The following is a 23,507-nucleotide window of genomic DNA, read 5'->3' on the forward strand; positions in this document are numbered from 1 at the left end:
AGTCGCAAATGTTATTTTTGCATTGCAAATACCTCCTCAACTGGATATGTGGATTTGGCAGCCGCAATGTGCATGTTGAATTTAACTAGGCCCATGTTGCTTTTTTGCAATACTCTCGTCATTTGATTCAAGATTAATCTTGATTGGCTCATAGATTTCAGCTAGGTCTCCCTTGCCCATTGAATCAATATTTCTTCCTCCTTTCTACCCTTCTCTTTCATTTTCCCCTTTTGCATGAAATTACTAAAAGTTGGATAGTATGCTGTGACAAAGGACCATACAGTTGGGGCTCATCTAATAGCTGTTCTCCTCCCTTTCTCTCCCCCCACACCTCTCCTGGTGGGTAATGCTCTGCCCCCCATAAGGTGGGGGGCAAGAACCAAGTAAACAGCCTCTCTGTAGAGGGCTTCTTCCAGAAGACTTTGGTGACTTCTCCAGAGGTTGCTCTTCACTTCCTCTTCCTCTCTCTTCTAACTTCTACCTCATAACATACTGACTGTACTGTAGTTGGCCATTTATCTGTAATGAAATTGTGGTCTGGTACCATTTTATATACACACTGCACACTCAGCTAGAGCTGATATCCCTTGCATATTGTTTTAATCTGACCTGCTGCAGTCATTGTGTCTGAGAAAATCTTTAAGAAATGCAATAACCAACATATACATTTTGATGTAAATGTAACATTTCGATGTATGATTGCAGCAATTGAAGCAGAAATTATTAGCAGATTACAGTCTATGAGCATGCACCTACCATCTACACGGAGGACTTTAGAGGTTCTATTTGGGCTATAAAAACAAATGTATGTACTGTAGCTGTTAATCTATGTTACAATTCAGTTGGCACCTCTAACTGTGTTTAATCTATATCAACATGTAGGGCTCTGAGGAGTGGGTATTGATTGAGAAACAAGACACTTATCAACAGAACCATGACTGGAAGGCCGAGGAACAGAACAAAGCTTCCACCTCGTCTCCCCCATTAGTCCCTGATTTTTCTTGCGAAAGAAAAGAAGAACTGGAAAAAGAGGTAGAAGGAGCCAAGATGATTAATATCGAGGCTACAGGGGAGGATTGGCCAGAAATGAGAACAGATATTGATAACTTTCCCTCGCCGAAAGCCACAAGGGAAGCCCATGATGAATGTTCTGAACCGCGGCTGACTAGCAACAGCCGGTTCATGGTGGAATTAGCTGAAACCACCGAATCTTCTGATGCAAAGAATGACATAGTCCCAGTCCCAGACCCATTCTCAACCCAATCCCCAATCCCAGCCCCAGTCCCATTCAGAGACTCTAAGAAGGATCATCAACCCAACAGACACAGAAAAAAGAAGAGACCTAATAGTTTAAACCTGGGAATGTCGACAGAATTCATCTATGAGAAAGAGGGTGATGGCTCAAACGGCGAAGAAGACAACGAGGGCTCGGACTGGGAGGATAGTCCTACAGAGAAGACAAAGGCGGGACTAATAGATATCCCTCAAGACAGTACAACAAGAGAGGAGCCAGATGACCAGTGTTGGGTGACGAATGCAGTGATGAAAGATGAGGAGAGATCACCAGAGGCAAAATGGAAGGAGAAAGGGGTGTCTGCTGCTGTGTATGAAGATAACAAGAAGGACTACATTACATCAATGGGAGAAGGTGAGGAGACTCATGGAAGTGCTGTGGATGACCCTGCATGGTGTGATGGAAAGGACCAGGCTAAGAGCTTCATCACTGATGAAGTCCAGCCAGCAGATGAAGTGCTGGGTTCTGTCAACGGTCCTGGGAAGAAAGAATGGGATAGTTTTGCAGAACAGGTTAAAGAGTTTGATCTTAGAGAGAGGAGCATGACTGACAATAGAGAACACATAGCAGAGGTCAAACTGAGGGTGGTCAAGACCCATGAGAGAAAAGTCAGGAACTCTGGGGGGGAGGAAATGGAAGGTCTCATGTCAGAGCTCAGGGGTCAGAGAAGGTCTTTTCAAAGATTATCAGGCAGCAGTCAGTCAGAAATCACCAGGATCGTTCCTCTCAAACCTGAAAGGTCAAAGAGCTTAGCATGCAAAGATGAGCAGGACAAAGGGAGTCCGGAAACTGAGTCTGAGCTGAGTGGAGTTTTTAGAAGAGAGTACAGATGGTCAGGGGGTTCGTCAGAGGGACCCTCAGACATCAACCGGAACGACGGACCCACCTTTCATCCAACATTCACCCTGCCTACGTCATTAATCTCAACCAATGCTAGTCCAGCAAGACAGACTCACTCCCCGTCCATGACACACAGAGAAGCCCCACAGGTACAGGGCAGCTTCTGGGGTCTGGAAGGCTTGGCGAGAGTCGAGGCTAAAACTGAAGAGCTGGTCCAGGAACAGAGCAGCACAGCCTGTGACGAACCCTTTCAGGTGGCTAGAGAAGCCATAGAGAGTCATCAGCTTCTCAGCTTTAAGACCTCAGCTCCAGCTTCAGCGCTTCCCAGAACAGCTCCTCCTGCCCCTCCAATGAAAACACGGAAGGCCAGAGAGTCTGGACTCATACTCCGGAACATCAACCGCAATGCTAGCAGGGAGCCAGGCCTGGATGCAGCCAAGAAGAGACACTCGGTAACTTGACATCTGCATTCAGTCATTTGGAAGCAAAAAGCATTGCATGAGCTTCAGACTGACCCGCACAATCCCATTTTCTTATTTTCCTGTTTTCAGTGACTTGAATATACATGTAACTTATACATGCCTGTATATGAAGAAGGGGGTGGAGTGTAACTTATGACACACTGGTTTTGGCTGCGTCTCATTGGCTGATGCAGCCATCAATGCATTTTGTCTGCTATGAGTTTGGATCCACCCCATTTAGCCCCCCTACTCCTCCTTGCCTCCCTTCACCATTATGCTTCACAACAAACCTGAAACACAACTGCTTGCAAATCTGTAGAACTCACTACAGGGCTGTGGTAGAGATTGTCAAAAAGACAAACACAACTTTTCATGCTTTGGCTCTTGGCTTCTATTCCCCCTCTATTCACATTTGAACCTTGATTTTCCTTCCAACTAACCCTCTAGCAAGTATTTTTCGCAGAGGGTTGCAAGGAAACAAAGGCTCTTGCATATTGCCATGGCTCTGAGGTTTTTTACACTTCTCCATGCTGTTTCCAAGCTGAAATGTGGAGGAAGGCATGGACTTCAGACATGGTTTCATACATGTTTTACAGCTCAATTGACTGTGACAGGAACTGTATGAGAAAATGAGAGAAACATGTCATTATCACCCATAAAGGCACTCTATGCTACATATACTGTACAGTATGCTCATCAGTCACATCTCGGCCATTAATCTCCTGACCTCAAAGACACTTTTTAAAGAAAATGACAAATGATACCCGCTCAGTAGTTTGCATAATGTCATGTAAATAGTTTATTGTGATTTGACAACTTCATTAACATGAAAATGAATAACAGGAACATTAAGCTAAATGTAGCTAACGGTACCTTATTGGGTAATGATTATTTATAAACCAGATCAAATGCTTTACAAGGATCATACATTGGATGCTATATGCATTCTTGTAAAGCAAAGAACCCACCCAGACTGTGAAAAAGAAGGGCAGGCAACATGCCGTCCAGCAGCAATACCCAGGCTGCTGTACTGTAGCTACACAGACAGACTAGCTTTCAGAAAGAGAGTCACCACTTTCATTTCACAGTTGGTGTCATTAGGAGCTTACACATATTTGGCAGTGGAATGAAAATCATTTGAAATCAGGCCTGGGATCTAACAGCTTAAATCATTCATCTGATTCTAGGCCCAGGACACATTGGCACGATCAGGCATGGAACGAGGTGTGAGATCACTTTGTAAGCTGCCTCACCCAAAAACTGACAAACAGCATGTGAGAGCACCAGTGGTTCTGTATACTGGGTGTGCAAAAACAGAATGGGCTTCCAAGCATGTTATAAAAGCCTGCTTATTTTGACATCCAAAACTGCCTTTGATGTCATTGAAACCAAACATTATTCTTTGGCCATTTGAACATTTGAGCCCCTTGAAATTCAGTCTGCGTGGTTTGCATTCTATGATTCTGTCGTTGGCCAATGATTGACTGTTGCCATGCTGCTACGGCTGCTCTATACTATCAAATCTTACAACCTGTCCATAGTACATTCTGTACGACACTAGTTTATACTAATTCCAAGTAGGACAACTGGCTTTACATGGTGGGTTCATTTCTCTTGTCCAAGCTGGTGGTAAGCTTACTTGTTTTTTGTACTCACAAATAGATGGAAGGGGGAACTGCCCTACTATGTTAGAAACGTGCTGTTCTGTCGTTCTAATGGACGGTTAGTAGAGACCCAGTCTCTCTACTGATGTCTAGTAGTCTACTGATGTCTCTCCAGCTTGGACTAACCTCTGGCTGCTCTCCTTCTTCCCCTGCTTTCCCTCTGCAGGAGCCTCTCTCCACTCTTGCCATTTATGAAGATACAGTAGATGATGCCAAGGTCACTTTACATTTAGAATTTAACCACATGCCTCACCATTTTCCCATTTATGTTCTCTCTTGTGGTAGTTTAGTCCCTCGCTCCCCATTTTCTCCCTCACTGTCACCCATGGGTAACTCTGTCATATGGGCAGCATACATAGAGGCTGAACCCTGACTATGGCACAGGTGTTTACCTTCCACTACGTTGAAAGTAATTTCCTCTGTGTAAGACTGTATCTCCTCTCTTCTCCATATATATGATGTAGCAAATTGCATGCCTGGAGAAGATTTTTATGATCGGTTTTTATGATAATATAGGCATGTATAATATGTATCAGGGCCTCGAGGAAAGATCCTACATGAATACTTATACATACCTCCAGGCCAGGACATATTCCCTTCTAGAGGATCATTCATCCACTGTCATCTCATCATCATCATCATCATCATAACCAACATCCCCTCTCTCATGGTCACTCCCTGCCCTGAGCTGCCGCCAGACTGGCCTTATGTTGTGATTCTGTTGTGGCGGCCATCTTTCTGTAACCCCTCTCTCACCCAGAGGGAACATTGGGAGAGGAGGCCTCGGCCGGGCTCCACCTCGGAGGAAGACCACGAGCGTGACACGGTGGTCTTCATGAAGGAGACCCACCTGGGTATCGAGAGGAAGTGCTCCAGCATGACGGTCAGCTCCACGTCCAGCCTGGAGGCCGAGGTGGACTTCACCGTCGTCATGGACCTCCACACGGGCGTGGAGGAGTTCTCCAAGGGCCTGTCTGAGCTGGGGGAGAGGGAGCGGCTGCCCGAAGTGGGCCGGGATGACTTTGAGGAGACCTCCAGGTTCTATTCGGCCCATCTCATGGGCTCCCATGACATGTCCCCTGTAGAGGAGATGCCCCCTGAGGAACGTGTGCGCCATGAGGTAGACATAGAGATAATGTACCCCATCCCTGATCCTTGCCACTCCCCATCTCCTCCTTCCTGCTTCTGAGAACGAATCTGCCCTGCTAGGAATGCCTGCCCTTAAAGGGATAATTGATTATTTTGTCAATGAAGCCCTTTATCTACTTCCCCAGAGTCCGATGGACTCGTGGATGCCATTTTTATTTATGCATGCAGTTTGAGGGAAGTTGTTAACTAGCGTTAGTGAAATGACTGGAAGTCTATGGTAACTGCTAGCATGCTAGTAGATACCATCGATTTCCAGTCATTGCGCTTACGCTAGTTAGCGTTGGTTCGCGAAACTACCTCTAACTTCCTTCATACTAGATGCAGAGACATAAAAATGGTATCCATGAGTTCATCTGACTCTGGGGAAGTAGATAAATTCATTGCCAAAATTCTGAAGTATCCCTTTAATGAAATCACCAGTCACCTTTTTTGTTGAAACATTTTCAGTTACCATTTGGGTTCTTTTTTTGTTGATGTTTTAATTTTATGTTTACATGTAATACAATTAATTGTAATATATTATTGCTTCATCATTTGATTTTTTTGTTTATTTATTTTCCTATGGTTTATCCATTTGCTTTTTTCTTTGTTTCAGATTATTGTGAAATGTGAATGTTTCCTTGTATTTTCCCTTCCATTGTCAATCATACTTGCTTTACTAAATGTTTGGTCTGAAATGATCACCAATTGATACTGTAGTGTATGACTATACTTGTATTGTTTCATTGTCTGTTTGAACAGTATTGTATTGTAGTTGACCTAAGGATAAGCAGTACCATGTCAAGGCCACAGCATGTACAAGACCAGTCAAAAGTTTGGACACATCTACTCATTCAAGGGTTTTTCTTTATTTTTACTATTTTCTACATTGTAGAATAATAGTGAAGACATCAAAACTATGAAATAACACATATATTTTATATTTGAGATTCTTCAAAGTAGCCACCCTTTGCCTTGATGACAGCTTTGCACATTCTTGGCATTCTCTCAACCAGCATCATGAGGTAGTCACCTGGAATGCATTTCAATTAACAGGTGTTCCTTGTTAAAAGTTAATTTGTGGAATTTCTTTCCTTCTTAATGCGTTTGCACCAATCAGTTGTGTTGTTACAAGGTAGGGGTGGTATACAGAAGATAGCCCTATTTGGTAAAAGACCAAGTCCATATTATGGCAAGAACAGCTCAAATAAGCAAAGAGAAATGACAGTCCATCATTACTTTAAGACATGAATGTCAGTCAATCCGGAAAATTTCAAGAATTTTGAAAGTTTCTTCAAGTGCAGTCACAAAATCCATCAAGCGCTATGATGAAACTAGCTCTCATGAGGACCGCCACAGGAAAGGAAGACCCAGAGTTACCTCTGCTGCAGAGGATAAGTTCGATAGAGTTACCAGCCTCAGAAATTGCAGCTCAAATAAATGCTTCACAGAGTTCAAGTAACAGACACATCTCAACATCAACTGCTCAGAGGAGACTGCGTGAATCAGGCCTTCATGGTCGAATTGCTGCAAAGAAACACTACTAAAGGACACCAATAATAAGAAGAAACTTGCCTGGGCCAAGAAACACTAGCAATGGACATTAGACTGGTGGAAATCTGTCCTTTGGTCTGATGAGTCCAAATTTGAGATTTTTGGTTCCAACTGCCGTGTCTTTGTGAGACGCAGAGTAGGTGAATGGATGATCTCTGCATGTGTGGTTCCCACCGTGAAGCATGGAGGAGGGGATGTGATGGTGTGGGGGTGCTTTGCTGGTGACACTGTCAGTGATTTATTTAGAATTCAAGGCACACTTAACCAGCATTGCTACCACAGTATTCTGCAGCGATACGCCATCCCAACCGGTTTGCGCTTAGTGAGACTATCATTTGTTTTTCAACAAGACAATGACCCAACACACCTCCAGGCTGTGTAAGGGCTATTTGACCAAGAAGGAGAGTGATGGAGTGCTGCATCAGATGACCTGGCCTCCACAATCACCCAACCTCAACCCAATTGAGATGGTTTGGGATGAGTTGGATCGCAGAGTGAAGGAAAAGCAGCCAACAAGTGCTCAGCATATCTGGGAACTCCTTCAAGACTGTTGGAAAAGCATTCCTCATGAACCTGGTTGAGAGAATGCCAAGAGTGTGCAAAGTTGTCATCAAGTCAAAGGGTGGCTACTTTGAAGAATCTAAAATCTATTTTGATTTGCTTAACACTTTTTTGGTTACTACATGATTCCATATGTGTTATTTACATTACATTTTAGTCATTTAGCAGACGCTCTTATCCAGAGCGACTTACAGTTTAGTGAATACACATTTTTTTTTTATACTGGCCCCCCGTGGGAATCAACCCCACAACCCTGGCATTGCAAACGCCATGCTCTACCAACTGAGCTACATCCCCTGCCGGCCATTCCCTCCCCTACCCTAGACAACGCTGGGCCAATTGTGCACCGCCCCATGGGTCTCCCGGTCACGGCCAGCTACGACAGAGCCTGGATTCGAACCAGGATCTCTAGTGGCACAGCTAGCACTGCGATGCAGTGCCTTAGACCACTGCGCCACTCGGGAGACTATTTCATAGTTTTGATATCTTCGCTATTATTCTACAATGTAGAAAATAGTAAAAATAAAGAAAAACTCTTGAATGAGTAGGTTTGCCCAAACTTTTGACTGGTACTGTACATTACATAATAGTATTCAGTATTCAGACATCACATAAATAAGATTCAAATTTGATGGATTTTCATGTGTCTTTCAAGTGATTCAGCAACCCAAAATGATTTCTAATATATAAACATATAAAGACGACATACTTCGGGGCTCAATTTTAGGACATTAGTTGACGGTAGGTTTACCGTCAGGTAATATTGATGATGTTAGAGAAGAATAGACTGTCTGTAGTCTATATAGTCTTAGTGTACCTGTCTGTTTCTTCCTGCTGCAGCCCCCAGTAGCCAGGAAAGACCCCAGTGCTGTTAGCACTGCCCAGATGCTGAGGGAGGCCGACACTAAGATGGAGACACACACCAATGGGTCGGGGGTCACCAGCATCAACATCATGGACATGTCCGAGCAGGTACACTACATCAGTCTATGCCTATGGACTCACTTCTGTCCCTCTGGGTTTGATGATTTAGCCTTGTACAGTAGTCAAATCTGTTTGTGCTCCAGCCAAGTTCTCTGCCAACAAACACAACTGAGGAGTTGTCTAAAGCACAAAACGATCCACTACCAGATCAGTGCTATCAGTGTAGTGGGGTAATATTTATCATATATGCATATTACAGTGCCTTTCAAAAGTATTCATCCCCCTTGGCGTTTTTCCTATTTTGTTGCATTACAACCTGTAATTGAAATTGATTTTTATTTGGATTTCATGTAATGGACATACACAAAATAGTCCAAAATCGGTGAAGTGAAATGAAAAAAATAACTTGTTTCAAAAAATTATACTAAATAAATAACTGAAAAGTGGTGCGTGCATATGTACATTTACAGCTTTTAGCAGACGCTATTATCCAGAGCGACTTACAGTTAGTGAGTGCATACATTTTTCATACTGTATTCACCCCCTTTGCCATGAAGCCCCTAAATAAGATCTGGTGCAACCAATTACCTTCAGAAGTCACATAATTAGTTAAAAAAAGTCCACCTGTATGCAATCTAAGTGTCACATGATCTCAGTATATATATATACACCTGTTCTGAATGGCCCCAGAGTCTGCAACACCACTAAGCAAGGGGCACCACCAAGCAAGCAGCACCATGAAGACCAAGGAGCTCTCCAAACAGGTCAGGGACAAAGTTGTGGAGAAGTACAGATCAGGTTTGGATGATAAAAAAATACCAGAAACTTTGAACATCCCACGGAGCACCATTAAATCCATTATTAAAAAAATTGAAAGAATATGGCACCACAACAAACTTGCCAAGAGAGGGCCACCCACCAAAACTCACGGACCAGGCAAGGAGGGCATTAATCAGAGAGGCAACAAAGAGACCAAAGATAACCCTAAAGGAGCTGCAAAGCTCCACAGCGGCGATTGGAGTATCTCATTGCTTAAAGAAAAAAATAAGCAAACACGTTTGGTGTTCCCCAAAAAGGCATGTGGGAGACTCCCCAAATATATGGAAGAAGGAACTCTGGTCAGACGATACTAAAATGGAGCTTTTTGGCCATCAAGGAAAAAGCTATGTCTGGCGCAAACCCAAAACCTCTCATCACCCCGAGAACAGGGCAGCATCATGGTGTGGGGATGTTTTTCATTGGCAGGGACTGGGAAACTGGTCAGAATTGAAGGAATGATGGATGGCGCTAAATACAGGGAAATTCTTGAGGGAAACCTGTTTCAGTCTTCCAGAGATTTGAGACTGGGACGGAGGTTCACCTTCCAGCAGGACAATGACCCTAAGCATACTGCTAAAGCAACACTTGAGTGGTTTAAGGGGAAACATTTAAATATCTTGGAATGGCCTAGTCAAAGCCCAGACCTCAATCCAATTGAGAATTTGTGGTATGACTTAAAGATTGCTGTACACCAGCGGAACCCATCCAACTTGAAGGAGCTGGAGCAGTTTTGCCTTGAAGAATGGCCAAAAATCCCAGTGGCTAGATGTGCCAAGCTTATAGAGACATACCCCAAGAGACTTGCAGCTGTAATTGCTGCAAAAGGTGGCTCTACAAAGGATTGACTTTGGGGGGGTGAATAGTTATGCACACGCACATTTTCTGTTTTTTTGTCTTATTTCTTGTTTGTTTCAACAACAACAAAATATTTAGCATCTTCAAAGTGGTAGACATGTTGTGTAAATCAAATGATACAAACACCCCAAAAATCCATTTTAATTCCAGGTTGTAAGGCAACAAAATAGGAAAAATGCCAAGGGGAGTGAATACTTTCGCAAGCCACTGTATATATAACTCACAAGCGACACATTATAAGACTATGCAATTAGCCTATTTAAAATGTTTATCTGACTCCATATAGATATGTTTGCAATATGCAAGAGACTACAGTTGAGTTACAATAATAGGCAATCAAGAAAGGTCTGAGAGTGGAATTCTTAAATACAAGTGTATTTAATTAACATTGTAAAATGACTGAAATCACATACAAGGCATACACTTAAGTTACAAAGCATTAACAAGCATTACAAGGCATTATTCTCAGCATGATCAGAAGGAGAGAGGGAGAGAAGTTGTAGCCTGAAAGGCCATGCCCCAAGAGTCTATGAGGTGGAGAGAGAAAGAAAGAAAGAGAGAGTGTATCTCACCAGCGCAGGTCAGGAACAAAAGAGAAGGAGACAATGAATCGGAGACCCCTTTATAACATCTGAGTTTGGATTAAAAATTTGAGTTGTTGACCAATAGCGTTACTGTAAAAGTGAACTTCCAATCAGATATCAGACCTAAAGGATGTTATAATAATAATAATATAATATGCCATTTAGCAGACGCTTTTATCCAAAGCGACTTACAGACATGCGTGCATACATTTTTGTGTATGGGTGGTCCCGGGGATCGAACCCACTACCTTGGCGTTACAAGCGCCGTGCTCTACCAGCTGAGCTACAGAGGACCACATCACAACAGAACCTCTGCTACCCAGAGGTGTGACGAGGGGGTTGGTGAGATAATGCAGCATTCCGAAGACAACACAAAGGAAATTCTTGCATACAGTTGATATGAGTCACTTTGGTACCAGTGCAAATTAGTGTTACCTTTGCTAGTGCATACTGATGATCAAATGACAAATGTAGCAGAGTGGCGCTATAGTTTGACCAAAAGGTATCTGAAATTATGTTAAGCAGGAAATGGAAACATTTGGTGAATAAGACAATAGTAAGACCATTTATAGGTTCATTTTTACCCAATCAATTTAGTTTGATATTTTTGTAAACAGAGGGAAATGTAATTAGTCATTTAAAGAGGAAGCATATAATCCTAATATAAATGAGACCTTTTCTGTTCATAGCTCTGCTGTACTGCAGCTCTTGATTAGACTGCCATACTCTCACGACCACAATGCAGCAGTTCATTCTCAATATCAAATCATTTCTGGGTAACAATTAAGTACCTTACTGTGATTGTTTTAAAATAAAATGGTCCAAAATAAACTAAAATAGCTCCTTAGCAAAGGGCAATTTCTCAAGCAAGAGTTTTGCTAGGACTGTCTGGGAGTGGTCTGAGTGGGGAGGGGAAAACTAAAAATGAGCTGTTATCTGCAGAAAGGGTTGGAATTCTCTTCTTATTGGTCTATTAACTAATGTACTCCATGGAAGGCAACAACTCCATCCCACCAAAACAGGCTGAAATTTCAGGTGGTCTTTTCAAACAGCTCTTAAACTAAAAGGGCATTATCATCATTTTCACAATTTCACAGTATTATTCCAACCTCATAGTGTGGAAATATATATAAAACACAGGAAATCATGTTTTTGAATGCATTGGGACTTTAATAACGTTGTTATAGAGGGATGAAAGTATTGACAGGACATTAAAGAGAATTATGAAAGCATGCGGGAGTTCCATTAATCTCTAAAGGCAGAGCATGGAGCTGTGCCGGTCCCACAGGTGCCTGATTAAAATTTAATTAGTGCCTCTGGTGTGTCATTCATCTAATGATGAAGATGAGCTGTGGCAGTGATCTGGAGAGGGTGTCTTTGAAGTGGAAACTCAAGTCAGTGGTAGATGTGTTGAGCATAGAAATTGAATGACTAGAATACACTGAGTGTACAAAACATTAGGAACACATTTTTTTTTTTTTTTTACATTTTAGCAGACGCTCTTATCCAGAGCGACTTACAGTTAGTGAGAGCATACATTTTTCATACTGGCCCCCCGTGGGAAACGAACCCACAACCCTGGCGTTGCAAACACCATGCTCTACCAACTGAGCTACACGGGGCCCTCATTCCATGACATAGACTGACCAGGTGATTGATATGATCCCTTATTGATGTCACTTGTTAAATCCACTTCAATCACTGTAGATGAAGGGGTGGAGACAGGTTAAAGAAGGATGTTTAAGCCTTGAGACAATTGAGACATTGATTGTATATGTGTGCCATTCAGAGGGTGAATGGGCAAGACTAAATATTTAAGTGCCTTTGAAAGGGGTATGGTAGTAGGTGCCAGGGGTACCGGTTTGTGTCAAGACCTGCAACGCTACTGCGCGCAACTCAATATTAGGAAGGTGTTCTTAATGTTTTGTACACTGCGTGTGGTAGATAGTTAATAGATAATAGATAACAAATAGCAATGACTAGGGTGTTGAGCCTCTTGGGCAGAGGTGCTCTTGATTTGGAGTAAGCAACGATATAGTAGTGTTTGTGTGTGTGTGTCTGCAGCAAATGGAGGCTGACGTCAACTGTAACGAGACAAATGTCTCCTGCAGCACTGACGTGGCTCAGCCACCTGAGGGCGACCTGGTATGTGTCAGACCCTCTCTTCACAACAGCAGAAAGGCTGGAAGACTATGCTGCGCAAGCTCTGGCTGCAGTCTGATTCTCTACCCTTCCCCCTGAACTGCACACTAATTCACTCCCCCTGGTGGATATGAAAGGAACTGGATTGGTGTAAATATGGTGCTCATGGGGGATAAGGGTATAGAGAATCGCTCGAATCTGCCATGACAGGTTTTGCATGTGCAAATAATGGGCTGCAAGTTTAGAGAGTATATTTTGCCAGATTCTGGCCAGATTGTTTAGTTTTCTGCATTAATATGTTATTGCCTCACAATAGCTCAGCTGGTAGAGCACGGCGCTTGTAACGCCAAGGTAGTGGGTTCGATACCCGGGACCACCCATACACAAAAATGTATGCACGCATGACTGTAAGTCGCTTTGGATAAAAGCGTCTGCTAAATGGCATATTATTATTTGCATGTGCATCCTTTTAAACGAGGCTTGTTAAAATTAGACTTCTCCCCCCTTCTAAACTGTGCAGGTTTACATGTTTACAGTATGTCATACTGCTACCACATAATTGGCTTGTGTTATCTATGGCACTTAATATTTCAATAAACTCCTATTTGTATCACAGTGCCAACAAACATGCTGTATTGATAATTACAGGAGGATCTGTTGGGTTGAACTTCACTAGTTGGTACATTACCATGTTGATACCATACTTCTGTATCAAATGGTTACGCTACGCTCCTGCTTGGCTGCCTATTGGCTTATAACTTGGTTTATAAGTTCACCCTAATACCTTGCTTCTGATTCACTACAGTCATGGTAGCTGTATGCTATATGGTGATCAGGTTTGAGGACTTCATGTTCCCATATGGACACACTGCTTTCTCCCTGAGAAGCGCAGTGTGTCCATAGTTTAATAAGTATGAACATGATGACTTCATCCCTTCATCCAAGTGATGTTTTCTTTCCTCCCTCTCCTCATTCCTCTCTTTTTCCCAGAACCAGAACCAGGGAGTTGGCAGTAGGAAGGAGGTTCCTCTCCCCAGTATAGAAAATGGCTCCCCTGTAAGTACATAGTTCACCTTACCATCCTCCACCCCCCTCCTCTCACTCAATAGACTGACTATGTTACTGTACTCTGACTCCAGACATTTAGCCCTACTCTGTAGCTCTTGATTAATTGTAGCTGACGCAGTGATAAGGTTCCCATGAAACAATGCTCTTGTTTGTTGTTGAATTGAAGCAGTGTCTGTGATTCACTGTATGTTGTCATGTAGAGAGAAGTGGTTAAAGATGCAGTTGTATTTTGGCTGGGCTATAGCTAGAACCAGCAGCATAGTGTGTGTGAGTGGGTGTGTGTTTCTCTGTGTTTGTTTGTGTTTGTGTGTGTGTGTGTTTGTGTGTGTGTTTGTGTGTGTTTGTCATTGTGTGCAGGGTTTAAATTGGGACTTTGGAGGTGGCAGAGCCAAGGTTAGGATTATGGCTAGGGACATGAAGCTAAGGTTAAGGGTTAGGAAAGTGGCTAGGGTTATGCTAACTGCTGTAAGTATAATGTATTATCGTTCTAGGGTGAGGGTTAGTACTTTTATTCTACTTTCTATCCTACTCCTATATGTAGCCTTAGAAATAAGGTTTATGAAATCAATAATTTCACTGATACTTGCCTTATCCACCTTTTTGACCACATCAAACAGTAAATTGAGAAGGGGAACTATACAGCTATGGTCATGTTAGACTTGCAGAAAGCCTTTGACACTGTGGACCATGATATTCTCCGGATGAAACTGAAATGCATGGGTCTAAATGATGTAGCAGTGAATTGGTTTAGGTCTTATCTGATACAGTTTACATAGAGGAGACCCTGAGTACGGAATTGCATTTTGTTAGAGATTGGTTGATTGACAACAAATTGTTGCTAAATTTTGGAAAAACTGAATCGATTTTGTTTGGAACAAAACGTAGATGGCTTAGGGCTGACAAGATAAAGGTAAACTGTGCAGACAAGTGTAACTTACCTTGGTGTGTCCCTAGATCTATCCCTTTCTGGAGACCTGATTGCTGCTAAAATTATTTCTAAAATGGCGAACAAATTGAAATGTATATATCGTAACACTAGATATTTTAACATCAAAGTTAAGAAACTGCTTGTCTCAACCTTGATTCAGTGTCATTTTGATTATGCCAGCTCTGCTTGGTATAGTGGGCTAACAAGAAAGCTGAAAAAGAGAATGCAGGTCATGCAAAGTAATGTTATCAGGTATATGCTGAATGTCCCCCCTAGTTCCGGGAGGTGGGCTTGTTGCCTTTGGAGTCCAGAGTGGACCAACTTAAACTTAATCATATGTTTGACATCTTAAATGATCGTGCCCCAGGTTATATGAAAAACCACACTGATATGGTCTATAACCAACACAGTTACAATACCAGAGCTAGTGTTATGTCTTGTAAAATCCCAAGAGTAAACAGTGCTGCGAGGAGCACGTTTTCCTATGCAGGCATTTGTCTATGGAATAGCCTCCCTTTGGAGATCAAGCAAAGAAAAAGTAGAAATAGCTTTAAAAAGCAGGCAAAGGTTTTCATTTGGACAAGGTTGCACCAGGTGCTAACAGTCAGTATCTAAATAATATGTGTGAAATGCTTGACAGTGTATGTGTTGTAAACAGAGAGGTCTACTTTCTTGGGGACCTGAATATTGACTGGTTTTCATCAAGCTGTCCACTCAAGAAGAAGCTTCTCACTGTAACCAGTGCCTGTAATCTGGTTCAGGTTATTAATCAATCTACCAGGGTGTTAACAAACACTTCAGAAATAAGATCACCCACATGTATAGAAATTTGTTCTAAAGCTCTATCCCATTGTATGAAGTGATTACAATATAGTGGCTATATCCAGGAAAGCCAAAGTTCCAAAAGCTCGGCCTAAAATAGTGTGTAGAGATCATACAAAATATTTTGCTGTGACTCTTATGTGGATGATGTTAAAAATATTTGTTGGTCTGATGTGATTAATAAGGAGCATCCAGACGCTGCACTTGATGAATTTATAAAATTGCTTCTGTTAAGAAACTGACTGTTAGAACTGTTAAGGCTCCATTGATTGATGAGAAATTGAACAACTGTATGGTTGAAAGAGATGGGGCAAAATGAGCGGCTAATAAGTCTGGCTGCACATCTGACTGGCTGACTTACTGCAAGTTGAGAAATTATGTGACAAAAAAAATACAAATAAAATAAAACTGTATTATGAAGCCAAGATCAATGATATAAAGAATGATGGAAAAAAAACTTTGGAGTACTTTAAATGAAATTATGGGCAGAAAGACAATTTCAACTCCGTCTTTCATCGACTCAGATGGCTTATTCATCACAAAACCATTTGATGTTTCCAATAATTGTAATGATTACTTCATTGGCAGAGTGGGCAAACTTAGGCAGGAAATGCCATCGTACTCATGCATAAAAAAACAAATAATGAAAGAAAAACATTTTGTAAAGTTAGTGTGGGAGAGGTGGGAAAATTATTGTTATCGATCAATAATGACAAACCTCCTGGCATTGACAACTTACATGGAATGCTACTGAGGATGGTAGCTGACTCTAAAGCCACTCCTATCTGTCATATCTTTAATCTGAGCCAAAAGGAAAGTCTTTGTCCTCAGGCCTGGAGGGAAGCCAAAGTCATTCCGCTTCCCAAGAGTGGTAAAGCGGCCTTTACTGGTTCTAAAAGCAGACCTATCAGCTTGATGCCTGCTCTTAGCAAACTGTTGGAAAAAATGGTGTTTGACTAAATACAATGCTATTTATCTATAAACAAATTAACAACAGACTTTCAGCATGCTTATAGAGAAGGGCACTCAACGTGTACTGCACTACCACAAATGACTGATGATTGGTTGAAAGAAATTGATAATAAGAAGATTGTGGGAGCTGTACTGTTAGATTTCAGTGCAGCCTTCGATATTATTGACCATAACCTGTTGTTGAGAAAACGTATGTGTTATGGCTTTTCAACCTCTGCCATATCGTGGATTCAGAGCTATCTATCTAATATAACTCAGAGGGTTGTCTTTAATGGAAGCTTGTCTAATGTCAAACATGTAAAGTGTGGTGTACTGCAGGGCAGCTCTCTAGGCCCTCTACTGTTTTCTATTTTTACCAATGACCTGCCACTGGCATTAAACAAAGCATGTTTGTCCATGTATGCTGATGATTCAACCATATACGCATCAGAAACCACAGCTAATGAAGTCACTGAAACCCTTAACAAATAGCTGCAGTCAGTTTTAGAATGGGTGGCCTGTAATAAACTGGTCCTGAACATCTCTAAAACTAAGAGCATTGTATTTGGTACAAATAATTCCCTAAATTATAGACCTCAGCTGAATCTGGTAATAAATGGTGTGGCTGTTGAACAAGTTGAGGAGACTACATTACTTGGTGTCACCTTAGATTGTAAACTGTCATGGTCAAAACACATAGATTCAATGATTTTAAAGAGGGGGAGAGGTCTGTCCATAATAAAGAGATGCTCTGCTTTTTTGACACCACACTCCACAAAGCAAGTTCTGCAGGTTTTAGTTTTATCTTATCTTGATTATTGTCCAGTCATATGGTCAAGTGCTTTAAAGAAAGACCTAGTTAAGCTGCAGTTGGCCCAGAACAGAGCGGCACATCTTGCTCTTCATTGTAATCAGAGGGCTAATATTAATATTAATACTATTCATGCCAGTCTCTCTTGGCTAAGAGTTGAGGAAAGACTGAGTGCGTCACTTCTTGTTTTTATAAGAAACAATGTGTTGGAAATTCCAAATAGTTTGCATAGTCAACTTACACACAGCACTGACACACACACTTACCCCACCAGACACGCCACCAGGGGTCTTTTCACAGTCCCCATGTCCAGAACAAATTCAAAGAAACGTACAGTATTATACAGAGCCATGAGTGCATGGAACTCCCTTCCATCTTATATAGCGCAAGTGAACGGCAAACCTGGTTTAAAAAAACAAATAAAGCAACACCTCACAGCACAACGCCCATGTGACCTACAGTACTTGTTGTGTGTATGTACTAACTGATAGATGCACACACATACACATTACATGTTAATGTTTTTAAATGTGTGTAAATTGTAAAGTTTTTTGTCGTTTTCGTTATGTGTCGGACCCGAGTAAGACTAGATGTTGCCATTGGCGTCGGCTAATGGGGATCCTAATAAATTAAATAGAAAATCCTTGTTGGACCCATAAGGTGCTGGAGCTCAGCTCCATCTGGCTCTCTTTGACCCTTGCTCTGGGTAGCTCCGGCTCAATCTAACCACTGGTTGTGTGTGTGTATGCCTGTGTGTGTGTGTTCGTGTGTGTGTGTTTGTAGCTGCTGTGCTGATAATGTAAGTGACCCTTCATTCTCCTAATGACCGTGCTGCAGGTGAAGGCAGGCACCCTGGGGAGAGAGGCTGTAGTGTCCCCACTGACTGTCACCGCCGACAATGTCACCTCAGCAACCACAACTCAAGTTACCAAGGTAACCCCTCGTGCTTCTTCTGCGCCCTTTAAAAAGAGAGACTACTTGATGCTGCTTGGGTGTTGGGTCTTGACACTTCCTCTTCACTTAATATACAGGACATAATATACATTATAGAGCTATGAAAGGTCACAATCATTATCTGATCTGTAGATTGATGTTGAATGTGTGTGTTGTGTTTCAGACAGTGAAAGGTGGCTACTCCGAGACCAGGATTGAGAAAAGGATCATCATCACAGGAGATGATGACGTGGACCAACATCAGGTGAGGAACAACAGTCACAACCGTTACTAAGTTATAAGTACTGTAATAGTACATTTTATTTGTATGGCGTCTTTCATGACACTCAAAGACACTAATATTGTAGATTGATTGCAAATTAATAGTGGCCATTAATGTGAACTGTGACCTTTATCACACAGGCCCTTGCCATGGCGATACAGGAGGCCAAGCAGCAACACCCCGACATGCTGGTGACAAAAGCAGTGGTTGTCAGGGAAACAGAGTCGCCCACTGAGGAGCAACATAGGAAATCTGAGGTATGTGGAGCTGCAATGTAAACCACTGTCAAGACACCATAGTATTGCCTCAATAACTAGAGAGATAGTGATAGACAGTGTGATTGTGTGTGTGCGTGCGTATGCATTTATTTGTGTATGTATGCTATATAGGCTATAGGGGGCTTTAGATATGCCATAGCTCACACGTACAGTATGTTGGACATGTAAGTCAATTATATTGTTTAAAATGCAATTTGTAATTTATTGTAATGATTCTTGCCCTGCAAGCAACTCTGCAGAGTGGTCACTAGCTGGCACAGCCACAAACACATAAAATCAGATTTTAAACCTAACCATAACCTTAACCACACTGCTAACCGTAATGCCGTACCCTAACCTTAAACTAAGACCAAAAAGCTAGTTTTCATGAATATTTACGATATAGACAATTTTGACTTTGCAGCTGGCCCATCTAGCGGAAATTGCTCAGTTCTGCCTCCAGGGAAGGATTCATGACAATAAACATCAACCTGCGTTTAAAACATCTTGTTTATCCCACTGGTGTCAGTCTGTTTCACAGAGCTGTGTGGTGTTCTCTCTCTGTTTCAGTCCTGATCACTCATGGTGGTTCCTGGGAGTGGGGACAGGAGCCCGTCAACTCCCTGTCTCCCCACACCACCGCTGCAAGAGGACTACAGTAACCTACACACAGTGTATACTACAGTACAATAGACAGCGCTCCTTGAAATAATCTCTGTCTCCTCTACAACAGTATATGCCTCCTCTCCTGTCCCTTTAGCCAAAACCGACTGTGATGCCGCCTCTGACCCACCCTCGCCCCCCACCCTCGCCCACCAACCACTCTTCCTCTGGAAAATGCCCTAGAAAATGCCCAGTGTTTGTACAGTAGACCCCCAAGAGGTCTGACTCGTGGTTTGTAAAGAATAGGACTATAGATGTAGGATCTTCATTTATCACTATTTTGTTGCTGAGAATTGTTCAGGTTTAAAAAGGCTTCTAAAGTTTGTCATTTACATTTTAAAATGTTAGACTTGATTTGCCCTTACGGAAATGTATCAACCCCTACAAAGATGTCCATTAATTTTAACTCAAATAATAATTCACATTTCCTGTTGCTGTAGGATTATTTTCCTGCTGTAGCAAACTGGCTCAAATTTTGATCCTACACCTGTATTTGGTCGTGAATATGGCAAGAATAGGGCTTATGTGTTGCACTACTAGCTATGGGATCTGTGAGAGATCAGTATAATGGTTCTGATATTCTACATCCCCAGACAGACTCTATATGTACTGTACAAACATAATGGCATGTTAATGGTTCCTCACCCCCAATCAGTGTAGTTCAATTAAATTATTAGCGATGATGATGTAATCCACAAAAAAATCAGATTGACCTTTCCCCAGAACACATTGACTTACCTGTAAGTACTGGTAATTTATTCTTCAGGAACTCAATAGCCCACCTCCACAAATTGCTGTCATATATGGTCACCATGGAGATGCCTGCTCTGTGCTGACATCATGCATGAAGCATGGGGACTGGGTGAGTGTAGTGTGAGGAAGGGTTTGGGGGGAGGGGTGCTCTGCAGGGGTGATGGTCAGCCTTTAATGCTTGTTGTCACCAGTGTGACACATATATTCAACAGCTGTCTTACTAGCTTTTTAAACATTTTTAACAATAGAAAAATCTAATTTAAAGTCCAGTGTTTGCTTGTTTATGAAAATAAATAAAAATGTATCGATTAGCGTCTCATACTCACATGCATGATTCTAAATAGTCGAGGGAATGAACGATACGGACCTGTCTGTGAACTGACATCCACAGGAAGTGCTCAAGATGGCAGAACATTCAGACAAATCTATAGCTGAAAGATTCTGTGGAATAGACTTCTGCAACGTGTAGACACTGCATGTCAACCAAAGCTGATGGGACTATACTGATAGGAGAGTCAACTGAAGAAATACGTGGACAGACACTTCTACAACATCAAGAGACTATGAGTTGGGACTCCACTTGGCATTCAGAGTATACTACTACTACAGGCTCTGACTCTCGTTCTCTGGCTAATAACAAACCGAATCCCTCCACACCCCCTTCTGTGCTCCTCTCCTCATCCTGTTCTCCTTCAGTCATCCTACTGTCATACTTTCAGTCGCAAATGCTGGTCACGTAGGGCAAATGTCAAATCATACCCATTTCCCCATGTAGTGCACTACTTTGGTCAAAACTAGTACACTCTACAGGGAAAAAGGTGTCATTTGAGACAAAGCCATAGTATGGTCAAATGAGCAGTTTTAATATTTTACAGTATCTAATAATTTAATGAAATGTGAGGATATGTTTTTTTTTTTACTTACTTTAGTTGTTTTTAAGTTATGGCGTATGAGTTCAACATTTGTATTTATAAGAGTGGTTGTGAATGTCAGCTGGTGGGTTTCTTTCCTTCCCTAAACATTTTTAAGTGTGTGATTCCTTTTTCTGTACCCTCACAGACAAAGCCTGGATTCATAGTGTGACACGTTTAAGGCCAAACTTCATCATCTTCGACAGATAGACAGGAGGTGAACCTGTTCCAGAACACCTACCAAGGCCTCCATAGCCCTACCTGGCCAAATCTGTAGACTCTCTGGATAAAAACTCTAAAACTATATTCAACAGCTGCATATACATCAGTCAGTCAGTCTGAAAAATCAACAAAAAACGATGCTGGAACAAACTGTTGAATAAATACTATGCATTGTTCCCTGTGTGGACTAACTTTGAAAATATAACTGAGGAGAACCAGATTCATTTTTGGAGTGCCGCTCTGCTCTCATCATCTCCTATGTGATATTGTTAATTACAGCGGTCAATCTTAACTGCTTGTGAGACTCGCAATAACTGTCTCTCTTGTAGCCACCTCGCTATTGTAATCCATTATCAATCTACTTAAAAGAGAAAACTGTGAACTGTTATACATATAAAAAGCATTACCAAAACGTTCCAAGATGGAGTTGAATCTAAAAGTTGAGCTCTGCCACCGTGTTCCCATGGCTTTGTTACCGTGCTTGTCATAATTACTCCATTCTCACTTCACCCTGAAGTAACGGAGAAGATCCTTTGGACTTTGTCTTAACTGCTGTAAAGTTCAGTCTCTGTGAAACAGAGTCCCTAACAGTTCTTTTGTATATTTTATTTCATTTTATCTGGTCAAATGACACTGGATTCATGTTAAGGCACTTGCTTGCAGTGATAGGCAGCACCGATATTGTTAGAAATGTGTGTTTTTTCTATACTGGACACACACCTCTCAAAATGATTACTTGCTGTATAGACATTGAGAAAGAAGTTGCCCTGTATATCTGATGTGCTGTTTTGAAGGGTGGGAGGCATATTGTATGTATGAACATAAATACTTCTATGTGTGCATATGGTTACAAATATACCGGAAGAGTGGTATGAGGTTGTGCACATTTTGTAATAGAGGATTCACAAATGTGCAATGTTCAGACTACGCGTAAGGACTAATACAGTGCACTAGTTACACTGATGATGGGTGCCTTACTGTTGGAGTCACTGCCTCTAGAAACATTTTTACATTTGAGTCATTTAGCAGACACTCTTATCCAGAGCGACTTACAGTTAGTGAGTGCATACATGTTTTTTTGTTTTTTTATACTGGCCCCCCGTGGGAAACGAAAACACAACCCTGACGTTGCAAACGCCATGCTCTACCAACTGAGCTACACGGGAAACCAATTAATTATTAATTATTTAGAATACCTGTGTGATCTACTGACATTTCAGCCATCCACTCTCCATGTGGTGTTGAGGTCATGACCTCTTCTGGAGCCCTGGATGACCCCACGGCTAAAATGTCTATAGCCTACATGCTCATTAAGGTCCCATAGAAGAACTGGGCAATACTATCATACACTTTTTCAGTGGTAGGAATAATACGAATTGGAATGAAAATCTATTGAAGAGCAGAAAGATTACAAACAATCACCAGGCCCCAATAGGACAGAACTAACTGGCTGATTCCATAGGCTCACGTGAAGTACTATCCACCCCACTCTTCCTTTCCACCCTTCAATTCACCTCAACCTGTTTGCTCTACATTCCCCCTAGTGCTTGGTGGTGTGTGTTTGCTGTATTTGCATTGTCTAAATGGAAAACATACATACATACATAAATAAATAAATGTCTCAGTGCTATTCACATTGTCTCTGCGATTTTCATGAGGAAGACAAATGCTGTAAGATCATGTTGTGGAAACCGGTAAAGGGCTTGAGACGTTAGGCAGTTACTTTTAGTTTGTTTGGTATCCTGCATTGCCATCTTGTGGCCCTTAAGAAAATTGCAATTGGGAATAAGATTACAGAAGTACATTACTCAATCAAGCATAAGCATCATTATCCTCAAATTGATTAAAATATAACTTAATGGTTATAGTTCTACTATTACTGCCAAGTGCCATTTGTTCTATTGTTGCTTCGCATTTTGAACATTTTGACTGTCATTTGATATCTCTAACTCTTTATATATACATTCTATGCTCTAAGGGCAGAATTCCGACCCAAGTTAATTAAGCCTGCATTTAATGGAACGTGATTCCCTTTTCATGCACTTTTCTCTTTTTATGCACTTTTCTATCTATGAGTAT

At 41.7% G+C, this 23,507-nt stretch overlaps 1 protein-coding gene across 8 annotated transcripts in view; it reads left to right on the forward strand.

The window, feature by feature from the left end:
* The window catches only part of LOC121578287 (band 4.1-like protein 1), a 110,100-nt gene extending 87,038 nt beyond the window's left edge, over positions 1-23,062 (forward strand). For 4 of the 8 annotated variants that reach the window (XM_045223887.1, XM_045223888.1, XM_041892561.2 and 1 more), the window contains 10 exons: positions 366-440; positions 883-2,586; positions 4,426-4,476; positions 5,020-5,379; positions 8,343-8,474; positions 13,817-13,882; positions 18,244-18,339; positions 18,524-18,604; positions 18,763-18,879; positions 19,450-23,062. In XM_045223887.1, coding sequence (XP_045079822.1) covers positions 366-440; positions 883-2,586; positions 4,426-4,476; positions 5,020-5,379; positions 8,343-8,474; positions 13,817-13,882; positions 18,244-18,339; positions 18,524-18,604; positions 18,763-18,879; positions 19,450-19,455 — 2,688 coding nt within the window. In that variant the 3' untranslated portion in view covers positions 19,456-23,062. The remainder of the gene's footprint in view (positions 1-365; positions 441-882; positions 2,587-4,425; positions 4,477-5,019; positions 5,380-8,342; positions 8,475-13,816; positions 13,883-18,243; positions 18,340-18,523; positions 18,605-18,762; positions 18,880-19,449) is intronic. The other 4 variants (XM_045223889.1, XM_045223890.1, XM_041892563.2 and 1 more) reach the window with 4 other exon arrangements.
* Positions 23,063-23,507: the final 445 nt, after the last annotated feature.

The sequence above is a fragment of the Coregonus clupeaformis genome, chromosome 12 (genome assembly GCF_020615455.1).
Source record: "Coregonus clupeaformis isolate EN_2021a chromosome 12, ASM2061545v1, whole genome shotgun sequence".
Classification (NCBI taxonomy): Eukaryota; Metazoa; Chordata; class Actinopteri; order Salmoniformes; family Salmonidae; genus Coregonus; species Coregonus clupeaformis.